The 17378-nt window shown below is 56.8% G+C and overlaps 3 protein-coding genes across 10 annotated transcripts in view; 2 read left to right on the forward strand and 1 right to left on the reverse strand.

Moving 5' to 3' along the window:
• SYNGR4 (synaptogyrin 4) overlaps nucleotides 1–2347 on the forward strand; it is a 12181-nt gene extending 9834 nt beyond the window's left edge. For 7 of the 8 annotated variants that reach the window (XM_037516889.2, XM_037516891.2, XM_037516890.2 and 4 more), the window contains one exon: nucleotides 268–1483. In XM_037516889.2, coding sequence (XP_037372786.1) covers nucleotides 268–501 — 234 coding nt within the window. In that variant the 3' untranslated portion in view covers nucleotides 502–1483. Of the gene's footprint in view, nucleotides 1–267; nucleotides 1484–2099 lie in introns of those variants that run through there. The other variant, XR_008552559.1, reaches the window with a different exon arrangement.
• On the reverse strand, nucleotides 773–9680 carry KDELR1 (KDEL endoplasmic reticulum protein retention receptor 1). Its single transcript, XM_037516892.2, has 5 exons — nucleotides 9390–9680; nucleotides 8595–8695; nucleotides 8078–8236; nucleotides 4104–4356; nucleotides 773–2928 (listed from the first exon to the last, which is right to left on the reverse strand). The coding sequence occupies exons 1-5, from the start codon at nucleotides 9478–9480 to the stop codon at nucleotides 2894–2896; spliced, it is 639 nt and encodes a 212-aa protein (XP_037372789.1). The 5' UTR covers nucleotides 9481–9680; the 3' UTR covers nucleotides 773–2893.
• Nucleotides 9681–15888: 6208 nt separating this feature from the next.
• Nucleotides 15889–17378, forward strand: part of GRIN2D (glutamate ionotropic receptor NMDA type subunit 2D) — a 35579-nt gene continuing 34089 nt past the window's right edge. The window contains 3 exon segments of the mRNA XM_037516897.2: nucleotides 15889–15916; nucleotides 15919–16017; nucleotides 16020–16351. Coding sequence (XP_037372794.1) covers nucleotides 15889–15916; nucleotides 15919–16017; nucleotides 16020–16351 — 459 coding nt within the window.

Genomic DNA, 17378 nt, shown 5'->3' on the forward strand with positions numbered 1-17378 from the left:
GCCCCTTCCCTGGGCACCCTCTGCAGGGGATGGGGTCAGAGGGGTCCCTCCCAGGGCCTCCACTAGCCCTTTCTGTGACCTAGGAGGGCCTGGGGGACCTGGACATATGGAAAAGGAGGTAGTAACCCTTGCTGGGAGCAAACAAAAGTCCAGCATTGGGGATGGTGCTGGGTGCCCTGGGGCAGGGAGGCATGGGCCCCTCGGCACCGGCAGCTCCTTCCCCACCCCGCCCAAGCCAGCCTTCAGTCCACCATTTTCTGCCCACAGATATTCCAGGCTTACCTGGCCTTCCAGGACCTCCGGAATGATACTCCCGTCCCCTACAAGCGCTCTCTGGATGAGGGTGGTGTGGTGCTGACCACCATCTCCCCACCCTCAGCTGCCAGCCCCATCAACACACCCGCTTCTGGAGCCAACAGCCTGAGTTACTCCAGTTCCGCTCTGTCCCCCTATCTGACCACTCCGAAGGTCCCCCGCCTCGCTATGATGTCCGATGACTAAACAGTCTCCTTCCAGCAGTAAAGAGATAACCCTCCCTGCAGGGAGCTTTCTGAAACAGCCCTCTCTGTCCTGCACATATCTGTTCTTCTCTGGAGTAGCCCGGGTGGGAGAAGTCCTCCCAGGTTACCACAGGGGTCTGTGCTGAGGTCTCATTCCCCAGCACCTCCAGGGTGCCACTAGGATGGGGCCCATCAGAGGTGGGAACAGGAAGAGGACTTACCTTTCAGAGCTGTTCCCCACCCAGCCCTTGACTCCTCACATGAACCACGAAAGGAGGCCCCCCTATAGAGCTGAGGTCAAGTTTAGGGGAGAAAATACAAAATGAGTGAAGCCCATTCCCTTACCAAGACAAGGGCCCCAAGTCAAACAAAACCAAACTGTGTGAGGAGGAGTCACTGAAGGAACAGGGGGTGGCAAATCCATGACTAAGACAGGACATGATCCTTATCTTCAAGTATTTTAATGACAATCTCAGGATAAAGGAAGGGGTCTTACTGTAGGACCCCAAAGCTAATTGGGAACTCATATGCAGGTCACAAAAATCTACTTCAAAGGGTGAAGCAACCCAAAAGGAGGAGATGGAGTCAGGAGCTATGTCCAGGAGGGAGTCCAGGGCAGCTCTCACAACGTGAGTCATGGGGGACAGCTCTAAGTTGCATAGTTGCCCCATGAAGAAAAGTAGAACAAAAGAGTGGATAGTCATTTCACATCTTTTATTTAACCCACATATCCAACATGTCATCAATATAAAAATCCTTCATGGGGCATCTTAGATGCCCACAGTAAGTTCCCACACTGCCTCTAGACTCCTACTTCAACTGCTGTTGGTCACATGTAGCTCTAGGCTACCGTGTTGGATGGTGCAGCTCTAGAACCTTCTGATTTCCCTAGTACAGTTGGACATTCCAGTGTGGGAATAGCAGAATGAATTAAATTTATGTGGAATTTGTTGGCAATGAATTAAAAAAAAATTTACCCCAAACTGTTTCTAGAACCTAGAGGTGGTTAAGACAGTTAAGGAGGATCTCAGTGGATATCTAGGAAATGTGACTAAGTCAGGAGGCAAAACTCCAAGGGCTCCCAGGTTAAAGGAACAAGGCCAGGTGCAGAGCCAGTATGGAGAGACATGGGCTGTATTTCACTTGCCTTTTAACTCCACAAAACCCAAACCCAAATCAACAGCATCCACCCGATAATGAATTGGTGACAAGCCCTCAGCCAAGTCCTGGGGACTGTGGTGAAAAGCTTGCGTGTCCCAGCCATTGAGCTCCTGCCATCTGTTGCCACCCAGAAACATGGACCTGGCATCATCAGATTGATGAATTTCTTTCTTCAAGAGAAGCCAGAAATCCTGACTTTAATGTGGAAATCTGTTTTTTTTTAAGGCTGGCAACTGATTCTTTTCATTTTAAGAAAGCATGCAATGGGCTTCAACAAAATGCCCACTAAACAGGGGCAGGGAGATAGGGGCTGCCTACGGCCTCCGAGTCATATGCTTGTGAAGGTCATCCCTGAAATCCAGGACAAGTGTCAGGAAAGTTCTGTGCTAAGATAAGAATCTTTGAGATTTATTTTTTCTCCAAAACCTCTTCCCCCAGGGAAGCCGTGAGGAGTCAGGAATCAGCAGAGTCAAACGCCAGAGAGAGGGCCACAAGTAGTGAAAGAGAGGCATCATTTTCCTCGGTTTATTTCAAGAGAACAAAGAATCAACCAACAATTCTGTACAAAAACACGGCAGGAGAGCCGCGGTGACCCTCTGGCCAGCTCCCTCCCACGCCCAGCCCCTTGCCCCCCTAAACTGCCAAAAAATGAGGATAAGACCAAAGAACCCAAACTCTGGGAAATCATTATCATGAAAAAATCAGGGGCACCTTCCCACCCCTCTTACCCCAGTCCAAAATTTGGGGGGGTGGTGGTGATGGTTCATGGCCGTGGTGGGAGGTTGGGCCAATGAGGGTGTTGGCAGATTTAGTGTTTGGCAACCCCTGGGGCTAGGCAATAGAATCTGGAAGGGAGCCGAGGGGTCTGGGGGGAGGGAAAAGCTCTCCCACCCTGCCACACCCCACAGGACACTCAGAAACAGTTTATAAAAATGGGGGCTAGAGAGTAGAAGAGAGAGGAGGGTCATCAGAATCAAAAACTAAATAGTGGAAAGCTTTTTTTCTCTTCTCTAAAAGGCAAAAAACTACAAACAGCCCAGGTCCTGAGCTCCCCAAGACTTGGGGGTCCTCCACCACCCCCTGAAACCCGGCAGGAGGGGACGATGGGAAGTGGGGAGAAGTTGGTTCTTTCAAAAGTCACCCCTGGACCGAAAGGTTCTTGTCTTTCGTTGCCTTCCCCTGCCTCTCGCCGCTGTCGCCAAAGAGAGGGATGGCGAGAACGAGGACCGGGGCTAGGCTGGCAAACTCAATTTCTTCCCCTTTAGGACTGTGAGGAAAGAAAAGAGGACAGCCATTACTATGGGGGTGCCCAAGGAAGGAGACTATGACCTCTACCCAGAGCAGGCATAGGAACCCTGGGGTGGGACCATGGATTACAAATGTGGCAGAGGGGATTTGCTTCAATTACTAAGGAATAGGCTCAGGGGGACCCTGGTCTGGTACTGAGGGCTGAACAATGGAGGCCCCAATTCATCTGGTGCTGGTTGGCCCTCTCCCACCCACAAAGGACCGCTAGGTGCGAGGTCTTAGATTTCAGGGAGCTGAGCTCAGAGGGAATGGTAAGACGAGAGCACCCCTTCTGATCTCCACAGTCTCCGGCCTGCTGCCCCCTCTTCCCTTCCCACTGACTGAGTCCCAATTTCTCAGGTCTCTGCTATAAATGTCACCTCCTTCCAAAGGCCTTCCCTGATCTCCCCACAATAGCCCCTCACCCTCCACACATGTTCACTAACATGTCCCTGGTTTCTTTTTGTCAGGACCCATCTCACTATTTGCAAGCATCCTCTCTTTATTGTTCATTCACCATTACTCCCCACCTCTGTTCCTACTGCCACATCCCTTGAGTCTGGCACCTGGACAGACACACAGAGAGTGATCAAGAAATTTGCTGGTTGAATGAATGAATCTATGTTGGTGAGTCTGAGTCTCTGAATGAATGACTATCTTGGTGGGCCAGAGTCCCTGAGGGTGAGGACAAGGATTAGTCAATGAAGAGGAGCACCTCCCTCCTCTGAACACGGCTGGGACTGATTTAGATGGGAATTCTAAATTTTCTATGGCTATGAAATGAAAAACTATTGGCTCTGGAATATCAAGGCAGAGGCAGGACTTTCAGCAAATTCAGGGAGCTAAGTCAGTGGCCACCCCTGCCCCTCTCTCTGTCCTCTCTTCTCTCCAGGAGTGGGGGGCTGGGGAGAGGGATGCCTCGCCTGTGTGGGAAGGGAGACCCCTGCTGCTTGCCCAATCTTTCCTCAGAGATGTGGGGCTGAAGAACACCTTGGTTCTTGAGGAGGCAGGGCTGGAGGTCTGAATTCCTAGGGCCCTGAAGCCCTCCATCCCTTAAGTGACCCAGAGCCAGTGATGATGGTAGCATACCCAGGGCAACACAGGAGCTGCAAGGGTACAGAAGTCCTCTGGCTGCCCTCTACCCACAAGGGTTACCTTTGGTGATGTAGAGGTAGAAGAAATCGCAGTAGAGGACCGTCTGGACCAGGCCAGCCACGATGGCGATGAGGTCGAAGAAGCCCTCAAAGTGGTAGCGCCAGATCCAGTTGAAGAGATAGAGCGTGCGGTAGACACCCAGTGCGAACAGGTAATGGCTGGTGATGGTCTCCGCCTCGCCCGTCTTGCTCACCATGAATAGCTGTGGCAAGATGGCCACCGACTCCAGGTAGATGGAGAAGGTCCAGAGGATCTGTGGGTGCAGGAGCAGGCAGGAGATAGGAGAGAGGGGAGCTGGACAGCAATGCTTGGCCATGTGTACTGTGCCCACGCCACATGTCTGTGCTTGCCTAATTGTCCCCAGGACCCCACGAGTTAGGTACTATTGTTAGCATCTCATTCTGCAAATGAGAAGTCAAGGCCCAGACTGGGTAAGAGACTTGCCCGAAACCACATAGCTGGATAGTAGCAGAGCTGGGATTTGAACACAGGGTTTGGAGTCAGTGCACGAGAGTTAGTGCTTTGACGTACCTCTCCCAAAGGCTCTAGGCTCTGAGACTTCCCTCTTTGCAATCTTGGGCAAGAATCAACCGTATCTCCCAGCCCAGAACTTCCTTATCTCTAAAGTGGGGAGGATTTTCCTGTCCTGTAATATCTAATCTTTAGAGACATGGAGTAGTCACTCCAGAAGACCCTCCAGGAGCTACTTCTTACCTCAACCAGAATAAAAAGGAAAGTCCTAACCCTCCAGGTCCTTCCTGATCCAGCCTCATCTCCCACTCCCTCCTCTCACTCTCCTAATGGCTGGCAGCCAGCTAGGCCTATCTGGTCCTCCAGTGTACCCACTTCCTTCTTCCTGCCCCAGGGCCTTTGTACTTGCTATGCTCTCAGCTCTTCCCTGAGACTGTCACATCCTCTCTCTTCTGCCTCCTTCTAGCCTTAGCTCATCAGGCACTTCCTGAGAAATGTCTTCCCTGACCATCTCCCCCCCCACAATACTGTCACATTGCTGCATCATCTCTTTCCTGGCAGCTCTCATGAGAATGTAAGCTCTATGAGGCCCAGGATCTTATATCTTGTTCCCCCTAGTCCCTGGCACAATGCCTAGCACATATGTGATGCCTGAATGAATAAGTGAATGACAGCAAGTATCTAGAAAGAGCTCCCCACAAGCCTGTTGCAGGGCCCCATTCAGGAAACTGTGACAGTCATCACCAGCGAGCAAGACAGGGGAAAAAGAGATCGCAGACATCTGTGGCCCCCTTTCAATTCTCAGCGCCCTGAAAGTCCCACCTGGGGTGATTCAAGGTCTGCAGACCAGTCGAAACCTCCCACAGAGAACCAAGCCAGGTGGCAGGTGTAGCTCCTTCCTCCTTAGTTGTTTTGGTTTGAGGGGGTGACTTATTGGGGGACATCAGAAAATATTCATAAAACTCACACTGATAGAGCATTTACTATGCCCCAAGCACTGCCCTGTGTGCATTCCAGGTATGAACTGGCTCTGCCTCAACCCTATGAGGTAGGTCCTGTTGTTATTCACATTACATTGAGAAGACTGAGACCGAGGATAAGTTAATTTGTTCAAAGTCGCACAACTAAAGTGGGGATAGAAACAGATTCCAACCCCGGCTGGACTCCAGGACCTCCTCCCATAATGGTTCAGAATTCTCTAGCGAAACTCCTATCAAGTCAGGTTGCTACAGCCTCTCAGGAAATGTACCCATTTAATTGATAACCACAAAACTTTTACCCTGGGGGACCAGAATCATGACTTAGGAGGGAATGGAAGATCTGTGGCATTTTATTTGATCCATTTTGTGGCATCTGAATGTTCAAAGAATAGTTTTTCCTATCTAAGGGGGCACACACCCATACCCCTCCATACCCCTAAAGCACAGGCAGTGTTGTGAATCAATGACACATCCATAAAAAAAATACAATTTTTTAAAACTAAAATAAGAAGCATTTTTTTAAAAAGTTACTACTTCTAGAAGCAAAAAAATAATATATTTTTAGTATGCCTAAGTCCCAGCATGGGTTCTGAAAGCAGGAGGATCTGGGTACCACTCCTGGGCACTGTCACCCTCTGCATCTCCTCTTAGTCCTTGAAGAAGTGGGGTGGGATGTCTGTGTCCCTAAGTGGCCGAGGTACCAGACAGAACGATGACAGATTAATCTAACTGATGCCAGCTGCATACCAGGGACCTCCCCCATCTGAAGGAACGACCCAAGAGACCTGGGTTCTGGTTTTTTTGGGTTTTTTTTTTGTTTTTTTTAAAGATTTATTTATTTATTTATATAAGCACTGGGTACAGTCAGAAGTGCGGGAGGGTGAGAGAATTCACCAGAGCCAGAGCGGGGAACAGAAAAGGCAAACTGACGAAATACACTGCTGAGGGGAGCAGCGAGCGGCAAGAGAGGTCTGCGCGCCATGTGGGACCCTTGCCAGCGGCCGGGGATCGAACCGGTGCTGCAGAGGCTGCGGGTAGCTTCGCAGCCCAGCGCTCAACCGCTGCGCCACCATGGGAGGCCCGAGAGACCTGGGTTCTGGTCCAGCCTCCTCTACCCAGGGCAAGCCCCAACCACCTTCCCCAGCCTCAGTCTCCCCATCTGTAAAATGGGATAAGCTGGGATGTGTGCTCCAGGCAAGGTGGTTGATGATAGGTTTGCAAAGTCCAGGGCCTGCAGTCGAAACAGTCCTGCGGGAACAGTATGGCCTCCCTCTGATACCCACAGGCCCATGTCAGCTTCCATGAGATCTGTCAGGCCAGCACAGAAATATCTTCTCACTCTGTGGCCAAGTCTATGCAGCCAAAGCTCACAAAAAAAAAAACAAAACCCAGATTGTGGCTTCTGTTGTAAACCTCAGCACGCTGGGCCATTCAGGTCCAGCTGCCTACAGGCAGAAGTTACAGGGTAGGAGATGGCAGACTTACCACAGACCCTCTCAAAATTCCTCCCAGGAATTTGCACGGGTCCCCCTAAATGCCACACAATCAGAACCACAGCAGTTAATGTTTAAGGTGAAAGTATGGGACCGGTAAAGAAGACTTTAGTCATTGAACAAACACTGACATAGCACTTCCTACCCAGGCCAGACACTACTTGGCCAACATTAACCCTTCCTCAGGACCCTATGCAGTATTGATGGATGGTGGCCAGAGAAGGAAATGGAGGCGCAGAGTCCGCTGGCCGTGATGGATGCCAGTTTGGAGTTCCCAACTGCTGTCTCAGGAGTCTATGTGCTTTACCATTAAGTCCTCACAATGATGTAATATCGACTTTACAAGGCCTCCCTTGTGGCGCAAGGGGTTAACACGCAACCTACGCAGGTATCCATAGCTACTGCAGCAAGAGTTCGATCCCCTGCCAGGAAGCTACCCACATGGCACAGCAGACCTCTCCTGCCTCCCCCGCTGCTCCCCTCAGCAGTGTATTTCAGTCAATCTGCCTATTCTGTTCCCTACTCTGTCTCTGGTTGAATCCTCTCACCCCACACACCTCTGGCCTGTTCCCCAGTTCTTGTATGCATACATAAATCTTAAAAAAAAAAAAAAATCGACTTTACAAATAGGGAAACTGAGACACAGAAAGGGCAAGACACCTGCCCAAGTCGCACACACAGAAAGAAGCAGATCTGCCATTCCAATCCAAGTAGCCTAGCTCCAGAGCCCCTTTTCCCAGTTCCTGAGCCATTCATGAGGCACCCGACCCTGGACAAGTGTTTTCTACCCATTTCTCATAGGTCAAACAGGCTGTTGTGAAAAGTCATAAGTTCATGTATATGAACTGCTAGAGTCGTATCTGGCACAGTTGCTGGGGCCTGGTTATCAACTGACTCCAGAGCCCACATCCCAAAATAAGGAAGTCTGAACAGACCCTGCAGACAAGCCTGTGAGAGGGTCCGCCCCATCAACTACTGTCCTGCCACAGCCCACCCCATACCATGATGGGGTCCCTGCCAGGACGCCTACCTCTAGAGGGGTAAAGTCATGGTTGACCAGAAAAGCCAGGATGGCCGTGGGGACAACGAGGAACTCCACCCGGAATGTGTCGTGGTTCCCATCATAAGTGGCTTTGAACTTGCTGTAAATCATCCAGACCGTGGTAAAAGAGCAGGCAATGTAGACGACCTGTCGAGCAGGATGAGGAGGAGCGCCCTTCAGCTCACAGCACAGGATCTGTGCCCGCCACAGGCTCTGATCCAGGAGTATGGACCCCCTACCCCCAGCCTCCTCTACCCTCAGAAATGGGAGTCTGGAAGCCCAGCCCCTCCTTCCTCAGACCCAGGAGTCTGGACCCCCACAGGGCCCTCCTCCCTCAGACCTAGGAGTCTAGGCCCCCTTTCCCTCCTACCTGAGACCCAGAATCCAGGCCCCCAGCCCCTCCTCCCTCAGACTTGGGGGTCCAGATCCCATTCCCCTCCTGCCTCAGACTCTCATCCGGCTCCCCCACCTCAGGAGGGCCCAGGGATGTGGGTAGAGGCTTTACCTTCATGCAAGTATTGTAGAGTGAGATGTAGTTGGTGAAGAGGTCCAGGTATCGTGCAGTAAACACCACAGCAAACAGGACCTGGCTCTTCCCTGAAATCCCTACGGTCCAGAAAGATAGGGGGTTGGGGGGAAGCTGGGGGTGGGCTGCATGGAAAACAAACCAAGTTCCTACACCTGGGGCCAGGCTAGAGGCAGCTTTGGAGTGCAGCTGTCCCTGGAGGCCTCTCCCGCCAGCCTGCCAGAGCTGGGCCCTTTCCCACGGCCCACAGCCAGGGGGCAGCCCTGGCCCGGAAGCTACTCCAGCCCGAGGCTCTGTCCCAGGTTAGGCCTCATGGCCACCCCCAGTCCCCTCCGGGTCCTCCCACAGTCCAGACCCAAGGTGGGGCCTAAGGAGGATCCCATTGGACCTCAGCCCCCCAAAACCAGTAGTCTCATCCCTTCCGCTCCCTTCCTGGACGCCACCTTCCACGTCACCAACTCCCAGCCACCTCCCTGCCTGCCATGGTTCCCGGTTCCCAGTCCCGGAACCGGGGGGCCACCCAGATGGGGGGGGTGGGAGGCTGAAAGCGGTGCCTGGAGCCACCCCCACCAAACCGTGTGCACCCCCAGCCTGGGGAAGGAAGTTGACCCCCTGGTGACCCCGGAGCTGCAAAGGGGATCCCCAGCAAGTAGTGGGGGAAGGAGGAGGGCGGGGAAGGAACCTGTCCCCTTAGCGCCTCCAAACGCTTCCCCGATCTGGGGATGTCCCCTGCACTCCCCCCACCCTCTTCTCCCATCCCACTGGGGTTCTCACCGGCACAAGAGCGGGACTTCCAGATTTTTAGCAGTAGCAAGATGATGGCTAGGAGGTGGGAGAGGTCTCCCAGGAATCGGAAGAGATTCATGGTTGGGGGGCGTCTGGCAGGGCTGGGCTGGAGGGGGTCAGGCTGGCGAGAAGCTGCCTCCCGGGGCTGCTGCTCTGGCCGGGCGGCCGGGCGGGGGGGCGGGAGAGGGGCCCTGGGGTGGGCTCCGCTCCGGGGAGGGGGCTCTGGGAGGGGGAGCCGAGGCCCGAGCAGGCGGCAGAGCTGGAGCCGGGACGAGGGAGGCGGGCGGGGGGGGGTGGGCCCCGCGGGAAGCTCCGCCCCCGAGGGCGGAGTCCGGGCTCCCCGGCGCCCCCTGTCTGGAACGTTCCGGCTTACGGAGTCGGCGGCGCGCACGGTACACCCGAGGCACCTCCTAGGAACTTGTGGGGTCTTTGGGATCTGAATCTGCCAGATCACGCGCCCGCTCCCTCGCGCAGGTGGTACCTCCGCCAGGATTTCAGCCCAGCCGCCCGGCCGCCGCCTTAGACAGGGACCCGGGAAGCTGGTCCCTGAACTTTTGGTTCCCAGCTTCCGCCCCTTAAAGGGGCCCCCAGCGCCAATGCAGCCCCAAACAAGAAAACAACCCCCAGTCCCTCCCTCAGATCCAGGAGTCCAGGCCCCCAGCCCCTCTTCCCTCAGACCCAAGAGTCCAGGCCCCCAGTGTCCTCCCTCAGATCCAGGAGTTCAGGTACCCAGCCCCTCCTCCCTCACCCCAGGAGTTGGCCCCTTCCTTGAGTCCCACCTCGAGCACTTTGTGTCTGCCTTAAACATCCTGGCCCCAGGAATCTAAATCCACAATCCCTTCCTCTCTATGGGACCCCTAAATTCAGGTCCCAAGACTCTTTAGGACTGTGAGTCTTCTCCCCTATACCCAACGCCTGCAGTCCCAATCTGCAGGTTCAAGGGCAAAACTCAGACCCACCCCACTTCTCAACCCAAAACTTGGGCCCCACTTCCCCCCACCCCAGAACTTCCCCGTTCACAGATTTTCCTCCCTCTCCACCCTCGGGAGCCTGGTGTCCTGCACCCCACTCACCCCAGCACTGCATGGCACTTTTATAGAAGCCAGGGGCCCAGCCCCCCTAGCAGAACGGTAGGGACTGGGCAGCTTGTCGTGAAGGACCCTCTGGGGACTAAACAGCATTTGGGAGGGGCAGACACAGCTTTCTCTTCCAGATGTTTCAGTACCCACGGGTGACAGAGGCTGGGATCCCTCAGCCAAAGAAGGAGGTACTGGTTTCCTCAGGATGGGTAGACTGAGTGTCTAAGGGTGACAACCACCAGACTTGGATTTGTGGGCTCCTGAGGGCAGTTTGTGCTCCAGGGTCAGCCTAAAAGGGACTCAGGGTGGAGGAGGGAGCCTGGACTCCTGTCCGAGGAAGGAGGCTGGGGGTCTGGACTCCTGAATCTGAGGGAGGAGGGACTGGGAGCCTGGAAACCTACTTTGCAGATCTGGTCCTCTGGGGTAGTAAAGCCAAAAAATGGGTCTTGGCGTGGCAAAGGGTGAAGTCCAGGAATGACCTCCAGCTTCTCCAGCCTGAAATTGGGGAGGGGGATGAGGGCAGCAGCCCTCCAAGCCCTGGAGTTGAGGTTTGAAACTGATATCTTAATGCTGAGTGTGAGTCCTGATGGGGGGGCGGGGAGGCAGGGGGAGGAGGGAGAGGGTGGGGGGAGGGGGGAGGGAGGGAGGAAGGGGAAGATGTCCACTTTTTTTTATTTGCAGCCCCTCACTCCTGTCCCAGGAGGAAGACAGAGGCTATGGACTGGGGGGTGGGGGCGATGCTGTCTCCCAGGCAGGGCAGGAGGAGGGGTCCCCAGGGAAGCCAAGAAGGGGGGGGCTGTGGGTCTCCTGGCAGGGCAGACAGGGACTGAATGTTAATCGCATCCTGAGTGAGAGCCTGTGTGTGTGTGTGTGTGTGTGTGAGAGAGAGAGAGAGAGAGAGAGAGAGAGAAGGAGAGAGAACAGCTAGCATGCGAGTCCCTCCCGCTTCAGCTCCTCCAAGCCACGGCTGCCGCCGCCACCCTCCACCCGCTGCCTTCCTCAGCCACTGGTGCCCAGCCTGGGGGTGTCGCTTGGGTGGGTCCGCCAGGCCCCCAGGGGTCTCTCGTGTGTCTGCCATCTGCCCGGTGAGGATCTGTGTGTCCTGGTGTCTGGGGCTGGGCTGGTGGGGGGGGTGTGTCTGTCAGGGCTGCAGAGGCTGAGGGAGGGAGGGGTCTGTCTGTCGGGAGACTCTGAGCTGCCTGCCTGGGTGTCGTGGGCCCCCCAGTACCCTCCCCCAGCCCCCCAAACCCAGATGGATGGTGTGTACCTGGGCTCTGTGCCTCCCGCCTGCGTCCGGCCGGCCGGGCGTCTGGCGTCCCCGGCTGTTGTGTCCTCCTGTCTGTCCGTACAGCTCTGGGCAGCAGTGGCAGCCAGGCCCCCATTGCACCCACTCTGTGTGTGTATGTGTCTCCCCCCTCGAGCTACGGGGGTGTTAAGGGGGAATCCCAGTGAAGTGAGGTTGTGCGTGTGGGCTGTGTGTGTCTGTGTGTGTGCTCCTGCCTGTGCTTGAGAGTGGGGGCCCTAAGGGGGGGTCTGGAGGTGGCCAAGCGAGGTAGGGGCCAGCAGTTCCCCACACAGACAGTCTCCCTCCCTGCACACCAACACACGCCCGCCACCAGCTTCAGAGGTGACCCAGACAGACAGACAGACACAGACGCTGGCGGGGGGAGGCACTGAGGGCACAAAGGGGGGTGCGAGTGAGCCAGGGAGAGGCGGGACTGGACACATGGACTGGGGGAGGAGCTGGGGCTGAAGCGGCAGAGGGGGGCACCCCAGGTGGGCGGAGGGGGATCCCCACGGGGTCGGGGTGGAGAGAGGACACCCCGACAGCCTCTGCAATGTCCGGGGCCCAACTTCCAGCGCAACATGTGTAGCGGCGTCTTCGCCTAGCCGGGGTGGCCGCAACCTTGGGGGACAGACAGGGCAGGACGGACCGAAGAAGAGGAGGGCGAGCTGGAGCCAGGGACAGGCAGGAGGTCCCCGCCGCTGCCGCTGCCTCTGCTGCCGCCACTGCCGCCGCTGCCGCCGCCACCGCCACCACCACCACTGCCGCCGCCGCTGCCACCCCAGGGCCTGCCCCCCCATCAGCTCCCTGAGCCCTCTGCCGAATTTTCGGTCTGCTGGACTCCGGTTCCGGTCCTGGCCCCCCAAAAACCGCCCCCACAGAACAGGGTCATGAAAAGGTAAGGTCGTGGTAGGGGGTAAGAATGTGGACCCCCAGAGCCCGCACTGGGAAAGTTGGACAGGGGCCTCAGGGAAGGAAGGGGCTTGAATGGGAAGTAAGGGTCTTTTCCCCTCCTGGCTCCCCGTCTCTCGGAGACTCAACTGCCCCCCCTTTTTCCCTCTTTGAACCCCTTTATTCTGGGTCTCTACACCTCAGACCACCTAGTACCCCATTTCTCTGATGCTTTGCTCCCTCTTCCCAGCCCCATATGCCTGCTACCCCATATCTATCCCCCACCTCTCTATCTCACCTTCCCTCTGCACCCCCCTGGCCGCATCAACCTCCCCCCTCGCTGGCCCGTCCCTCTCCCTCCCTGCTCTAGCTCTCCCCTCCTTCCCCAGAGCTATGAGTCTGCTATTAATACCCCTGCCAAGGACCTTGAGGGCATCCAGACCCCCCCCATCTGCGCCCCTCATGCCAAGCTACCACCCCTTCCTCAAGGTTCTGTAGTACCCTTCCAGCCTCTCCTGAGCACCAGGATTAGGGTGGGGAGGGAACCCTGTGAGGTGGGGGGGACAGGACGCCCGCCCTCCGCAACACGACGGGGGGGGGGGGGGGGGGGGCCGCGGGCTGTTGATCAAAGTGGCCTCTAGTCTGTTCTGTGATGAATTGGGGGGGGCAACAAGGGGGACAGGGACACCCCAGGAATCGCTGGCACCCTCCTCTTAAGCTTGGGGACAGGCTGTGCTGTGTACAGGAGCCGAGTGGGGAAACTGGGGAGGCTGGAGTTGCGGGGGGAGGGGGGGGTGCCCAGGATGTTGGGACTGATGGGTTTGAGACAAAAAGGGGATCCTTAAGGAGGGAGAGAGCTGGGGGCCTGGGATTGTGGTTCTTGGGAAAAGAGGAGGTTGGGCACCTGGTTCCTGAGTCTGGGGGCAAGAGGGGAGCCAGAGGACCAGGACTCCTGTGTCTTTCAGGCAGAAGTTGGATAGGACTTCTGTGTCCGAGGGAGGAAGGAGCATGCGTGGGCTGTTTCCTAGGTCCTTGAGAGGGCAGAGGACAGGTCCTGGACTTAGCCCCCCTGTGGATGGAGATGGAGACTGAGATTCAGGAGGTGGTGGAGACTGAGAGCTTGGACTTTGTGATCTCCTAAGGGTGCAGGTTGTGGGGATTGAGCCTCCAGAGTCCCCTAGTGGCTGGGGATGTCTTTTCTTGGTCCCTAGAGGGGTGGGAGCCTACCACTTCAAATCCCTCATGGAGAGGCCTGGGCATCCAGCCTCCTGAGTAGGGTGGAACCCCCAGCTACCCTCTTGAGCCTTTGCAGGGTCCCCTGGGCAGAGGCCAGGCAGGGGTGGGTCTGAGGGAGGCAGAGGAGGGGTTGAGGGGTAAGCAGCCACCAGGAAGGGAGGGGAGAGGGAGTGTTAACCCCGCGGGGGCCAGGCCACAGCTGTGGGTTATTTTGGGGCTGAGGAAGGGGGGGCTATTCTGAGCACTGATTGAGCCAGCTGCTTGGGGAAGGGCAGAGAAAAGGAGGGGCAGGGAGAGTGGGGAGGGGGGAACCAGGATTTGGGACAGGAATGTTAAGAGCCCCAGACTCCCTTGCCTGAGGAGAAGTGGCCCAGGATCTCTGGGAAGGTGGGGGCAGGGCAGGGTTTCTAGGCAGGGGAGGGGATGTGGACCTTTCCCCCACCCTGCTGGCTGTGGGGCGGATGAGGCCATGCTACCATGGCAACCGAACTGGCACCTGATTGACAGCTGAGAAAAACTCTTCCCTGTCTGGCCCCTGGCCCCTTCAGCAAGCCCACCCACCCTGTGCAGCCTCCAAGTTCTTTCTGGCAACCAGGAGCCTAGGTCCCCCACCTTCTTCTCCCTCAGACCCAGGACCCAGGAGTCTGGGCTCCCAGCCCGACCACCCCCAGGCAGCTAGTATTCAACAGGGGACACAGGAAGAGATGCTGTTTCCTCTAATTTACTAAATTACTCTGGGCTGGGATCCAGGGACCCCCACCCCCCAGTTCTCCACAGCTGTGCCCCCAAACCCTTAGCCCAGCCTGGGCCTTGACTCACCCTCATTGAGAATGGGGAGGGGTCAAGGACAGGAGGAAGGGGACAAAAATGGTTGGAGGTGGGGGTGGAGATGAGGGGGAAGGTCACAGGGGCACTGTCTCCCCCTGGGGTGCCCCACTAATTTCTTCTTCTCTTTTTCTCTCCCCCCCCACACACCTGACCCCTTTTCCCTTTCTCATTTTTTTCCCCTCACTTTTTCTTCCTTTTATTCTTGCTCCCTCCTGCCACTTGCCTTCCCGGTCTTCCTTTCATGTCTGTGCTGGGCACCTCCCGGGTGGGGGTCTCGATCTCTGCCTCGCCTCGCTATTTCTGTCTTCCTGTGTTTTCGGTCTGCTCTACCCATCTCCTCCCTCCGTCTCTAATTCTGCATGTTCCTCGTCTCTTGTGTGTGTGCATGTGTGTGGCGGTGGCCTTGGGGTCTGGGTCTCCGTCTTCCTGGGTTCTCGTCATCTTCCTCTCTCTGTCCAACTTTCTCGTCTTTTATCTCTGCATCTCTCCCTGCCTCACTATCATTCCCTATTTCTTCCTCTGTCTTATTTCTCTCTCCCATGTCTCCCTATCTCTGTCACTGAGTGTCTCTGTCCTGGCCTGTTTCTCCTTCCACCTCTCCCCTTACTCCCGCTGCGCTCTCTCTCTCTCTCTCTCTCTCTCTCTCTCTCTCTGTGAAACCATTTCTCTTTCTCCCTGGGTCTCCCTCTGCTCCTATTCTATCTCTGTGGGTCTGTTTTCCATCTGCCCTGTCTCTTTGTCCTCACCTGGTCCATCCCTTTTCGCTACCTCTATATCTTCCCTGTCACCACATTTCCCACTTCCTCCCCCCCCCATTGTCTCTCCTCTCTCCCTTTGCTGTCTCTGTGTCTGTATCTCTCCATCTCGGTGTCTCTCCCTCCCCCTAAATCTCTCCCTGTCTCTGTCTCTCCTTGCATCTGTACATCTCCCTGTGTCTCTCCCTGTCTGTGTCTCTCCCTCCCTCCATCTCTGCACGTCCCTGTCTCGTCCCTGTCTCCCCGTGTCTATCGCCCCAACCTTTCCCTCTTCTAACTCCACGTCTCTCCCTGCCTGCGTCTCCTCTTCTCCTGTGGCTTCCATCCCTGGGTCTCTCCGCTCCCGGTGTCTCCCCGTCCGTGTCCCTCCCCGGCCGGGGCGCTCAGAGGCCGCCCGGCGGGGCCCGCAGGCGATGCGCGGCGCCGGTGGCCCCGGCGGCCCTCGGGCCCCGCTAAGATGCTGCTGCTGCTGGCGCTAGCGTGTGCCAGCCCGTTCCCGGAGGAGGCGCCGGGACCGGGCGGGGCCGGCGGGGTCGGCGGGGGCCCGGCGGGGCGCGGCCGCTCAACGTGGCGCTCGTGTTCTCGGGGCCAGCGTACGCGAGCGAGGCGGCGCGCCTGGGCCCGGCCGTGGCGGCGGCCGTGCGCAGCCCGGGCCTGGACGTGCGGCCGGTGGCGCTGGTGCTCAACGGCTCGGACCCGCGCAGCCTCGTGCTGCAGCTCTGCGACCTGCTGTCGGGGCTGCGCGTGCACGGCGTGGTCTTCGAGGACGACTCGCGCGCGCCCGCCGTCGCGCCCATCCTGGACTTCCTGTCGGCGCAGACCTCGCTGCCCATCGTGGCCGTGCACGGCGGCGCCGCGCTCGTGCTCACGCCCAAGGTGCGCGCGCCCGGCGGGCGGGGGCGGGGCCAGAGGCCAGGGGTGGGGCTGAACCACCTGGTGGGCGGGAGCTGGAGGGGGCGGGGCCGGCCTGGAGGGTCCCGCATCTCCGACGCTGTGGGGCCTAATGGTGGCTGTCTGGTCCAGGTAAACGTCGGAGCTTACATGAAGGGACGCGGCTGGTCTAAAGAAGGCGCGGGGTCTGCTCTGGGGCTTTCCTTGGTGCAGGGTCTGAGAGAGCTCAGTTGTGGAATGTCAGGGTCGGGGGAGGCGTATGAGCAGGAAAAAAGTTCTTAGTGAGAGGTGGGCTGGAAAGGGGTAGATCAACAGCAAAGACTACAGAAGAATTGGGTTTAGGGTGAGGCCAGTCAAGGAAGGGGTGAATCAGGGAAGGGGCGGCCTAAGCAGTGAGGGTGAGGTGACAGAAGAGGCAGGATCCTGGCTCAATAAGTCCTAATGGATCAGGCTAGGAAGAAAGACTGCCCTGGGAGTGGGAGTTGGGCAGGGCCATACCCAGATATGGGAGAATCCAGAGTGGGCCTGGGAGGAGTTTGCCTACACTTGAGGCAGGCCCAGCCAAGAGGACAGAACTGGAGACCTGCAAGGGGTGACTAGAAGCTGGAGCTGACTGTGGCCTGGAGAGAGGTCTGCCTTTGAGGGTCCAGGAGGAGACAGCTGGAGTGGACTTCTGGATGAGAAGGGCAGCAAAGGACCGGCATCTGGTGTCGGAACTGAGGAGAAGGGGTCTGCTGAGAGGAGTTGCTAAGAAACGGTGGGGCCCACTCAGGGATGGGACTCCCTGGCCCATGGGGACATCCTGAGTGAGTAAAGCCCTATATCTCCACAGTTCCCTGCTCTGAGGGCTAGTGGCTTTGTAACTAGGGTCACTACCGCATTCTGAGCTTAGTAGTTCTCTGTCTAGAGTCTTCTGGGAAGGGCTGCTGTTGAAGTTTCTTTTCTTTGCAACGGGGTTGTCTAGAGATTTATAGGTGGTAAAGCTAGGAGGTGTGCTTATTACTTCCTGGCT

Source organism: Talpa occidentalis, unplaced genomic scaffold, assembly GCF_014898055.3.
Source record: "Talpa occidentalis isolate TD23 unplaced genomic scaffold, MPIMG_talOcc4v2.1 talOcc4.17, whole genome shotgun sequence".
NCBI classification, from domain to species: domain Eukaryota; kingdom Metazoa; phylum Chordata; class Mammalia; order Eulipotyphla; family Talpidae; genus Talpa; species Talpa occidentalis.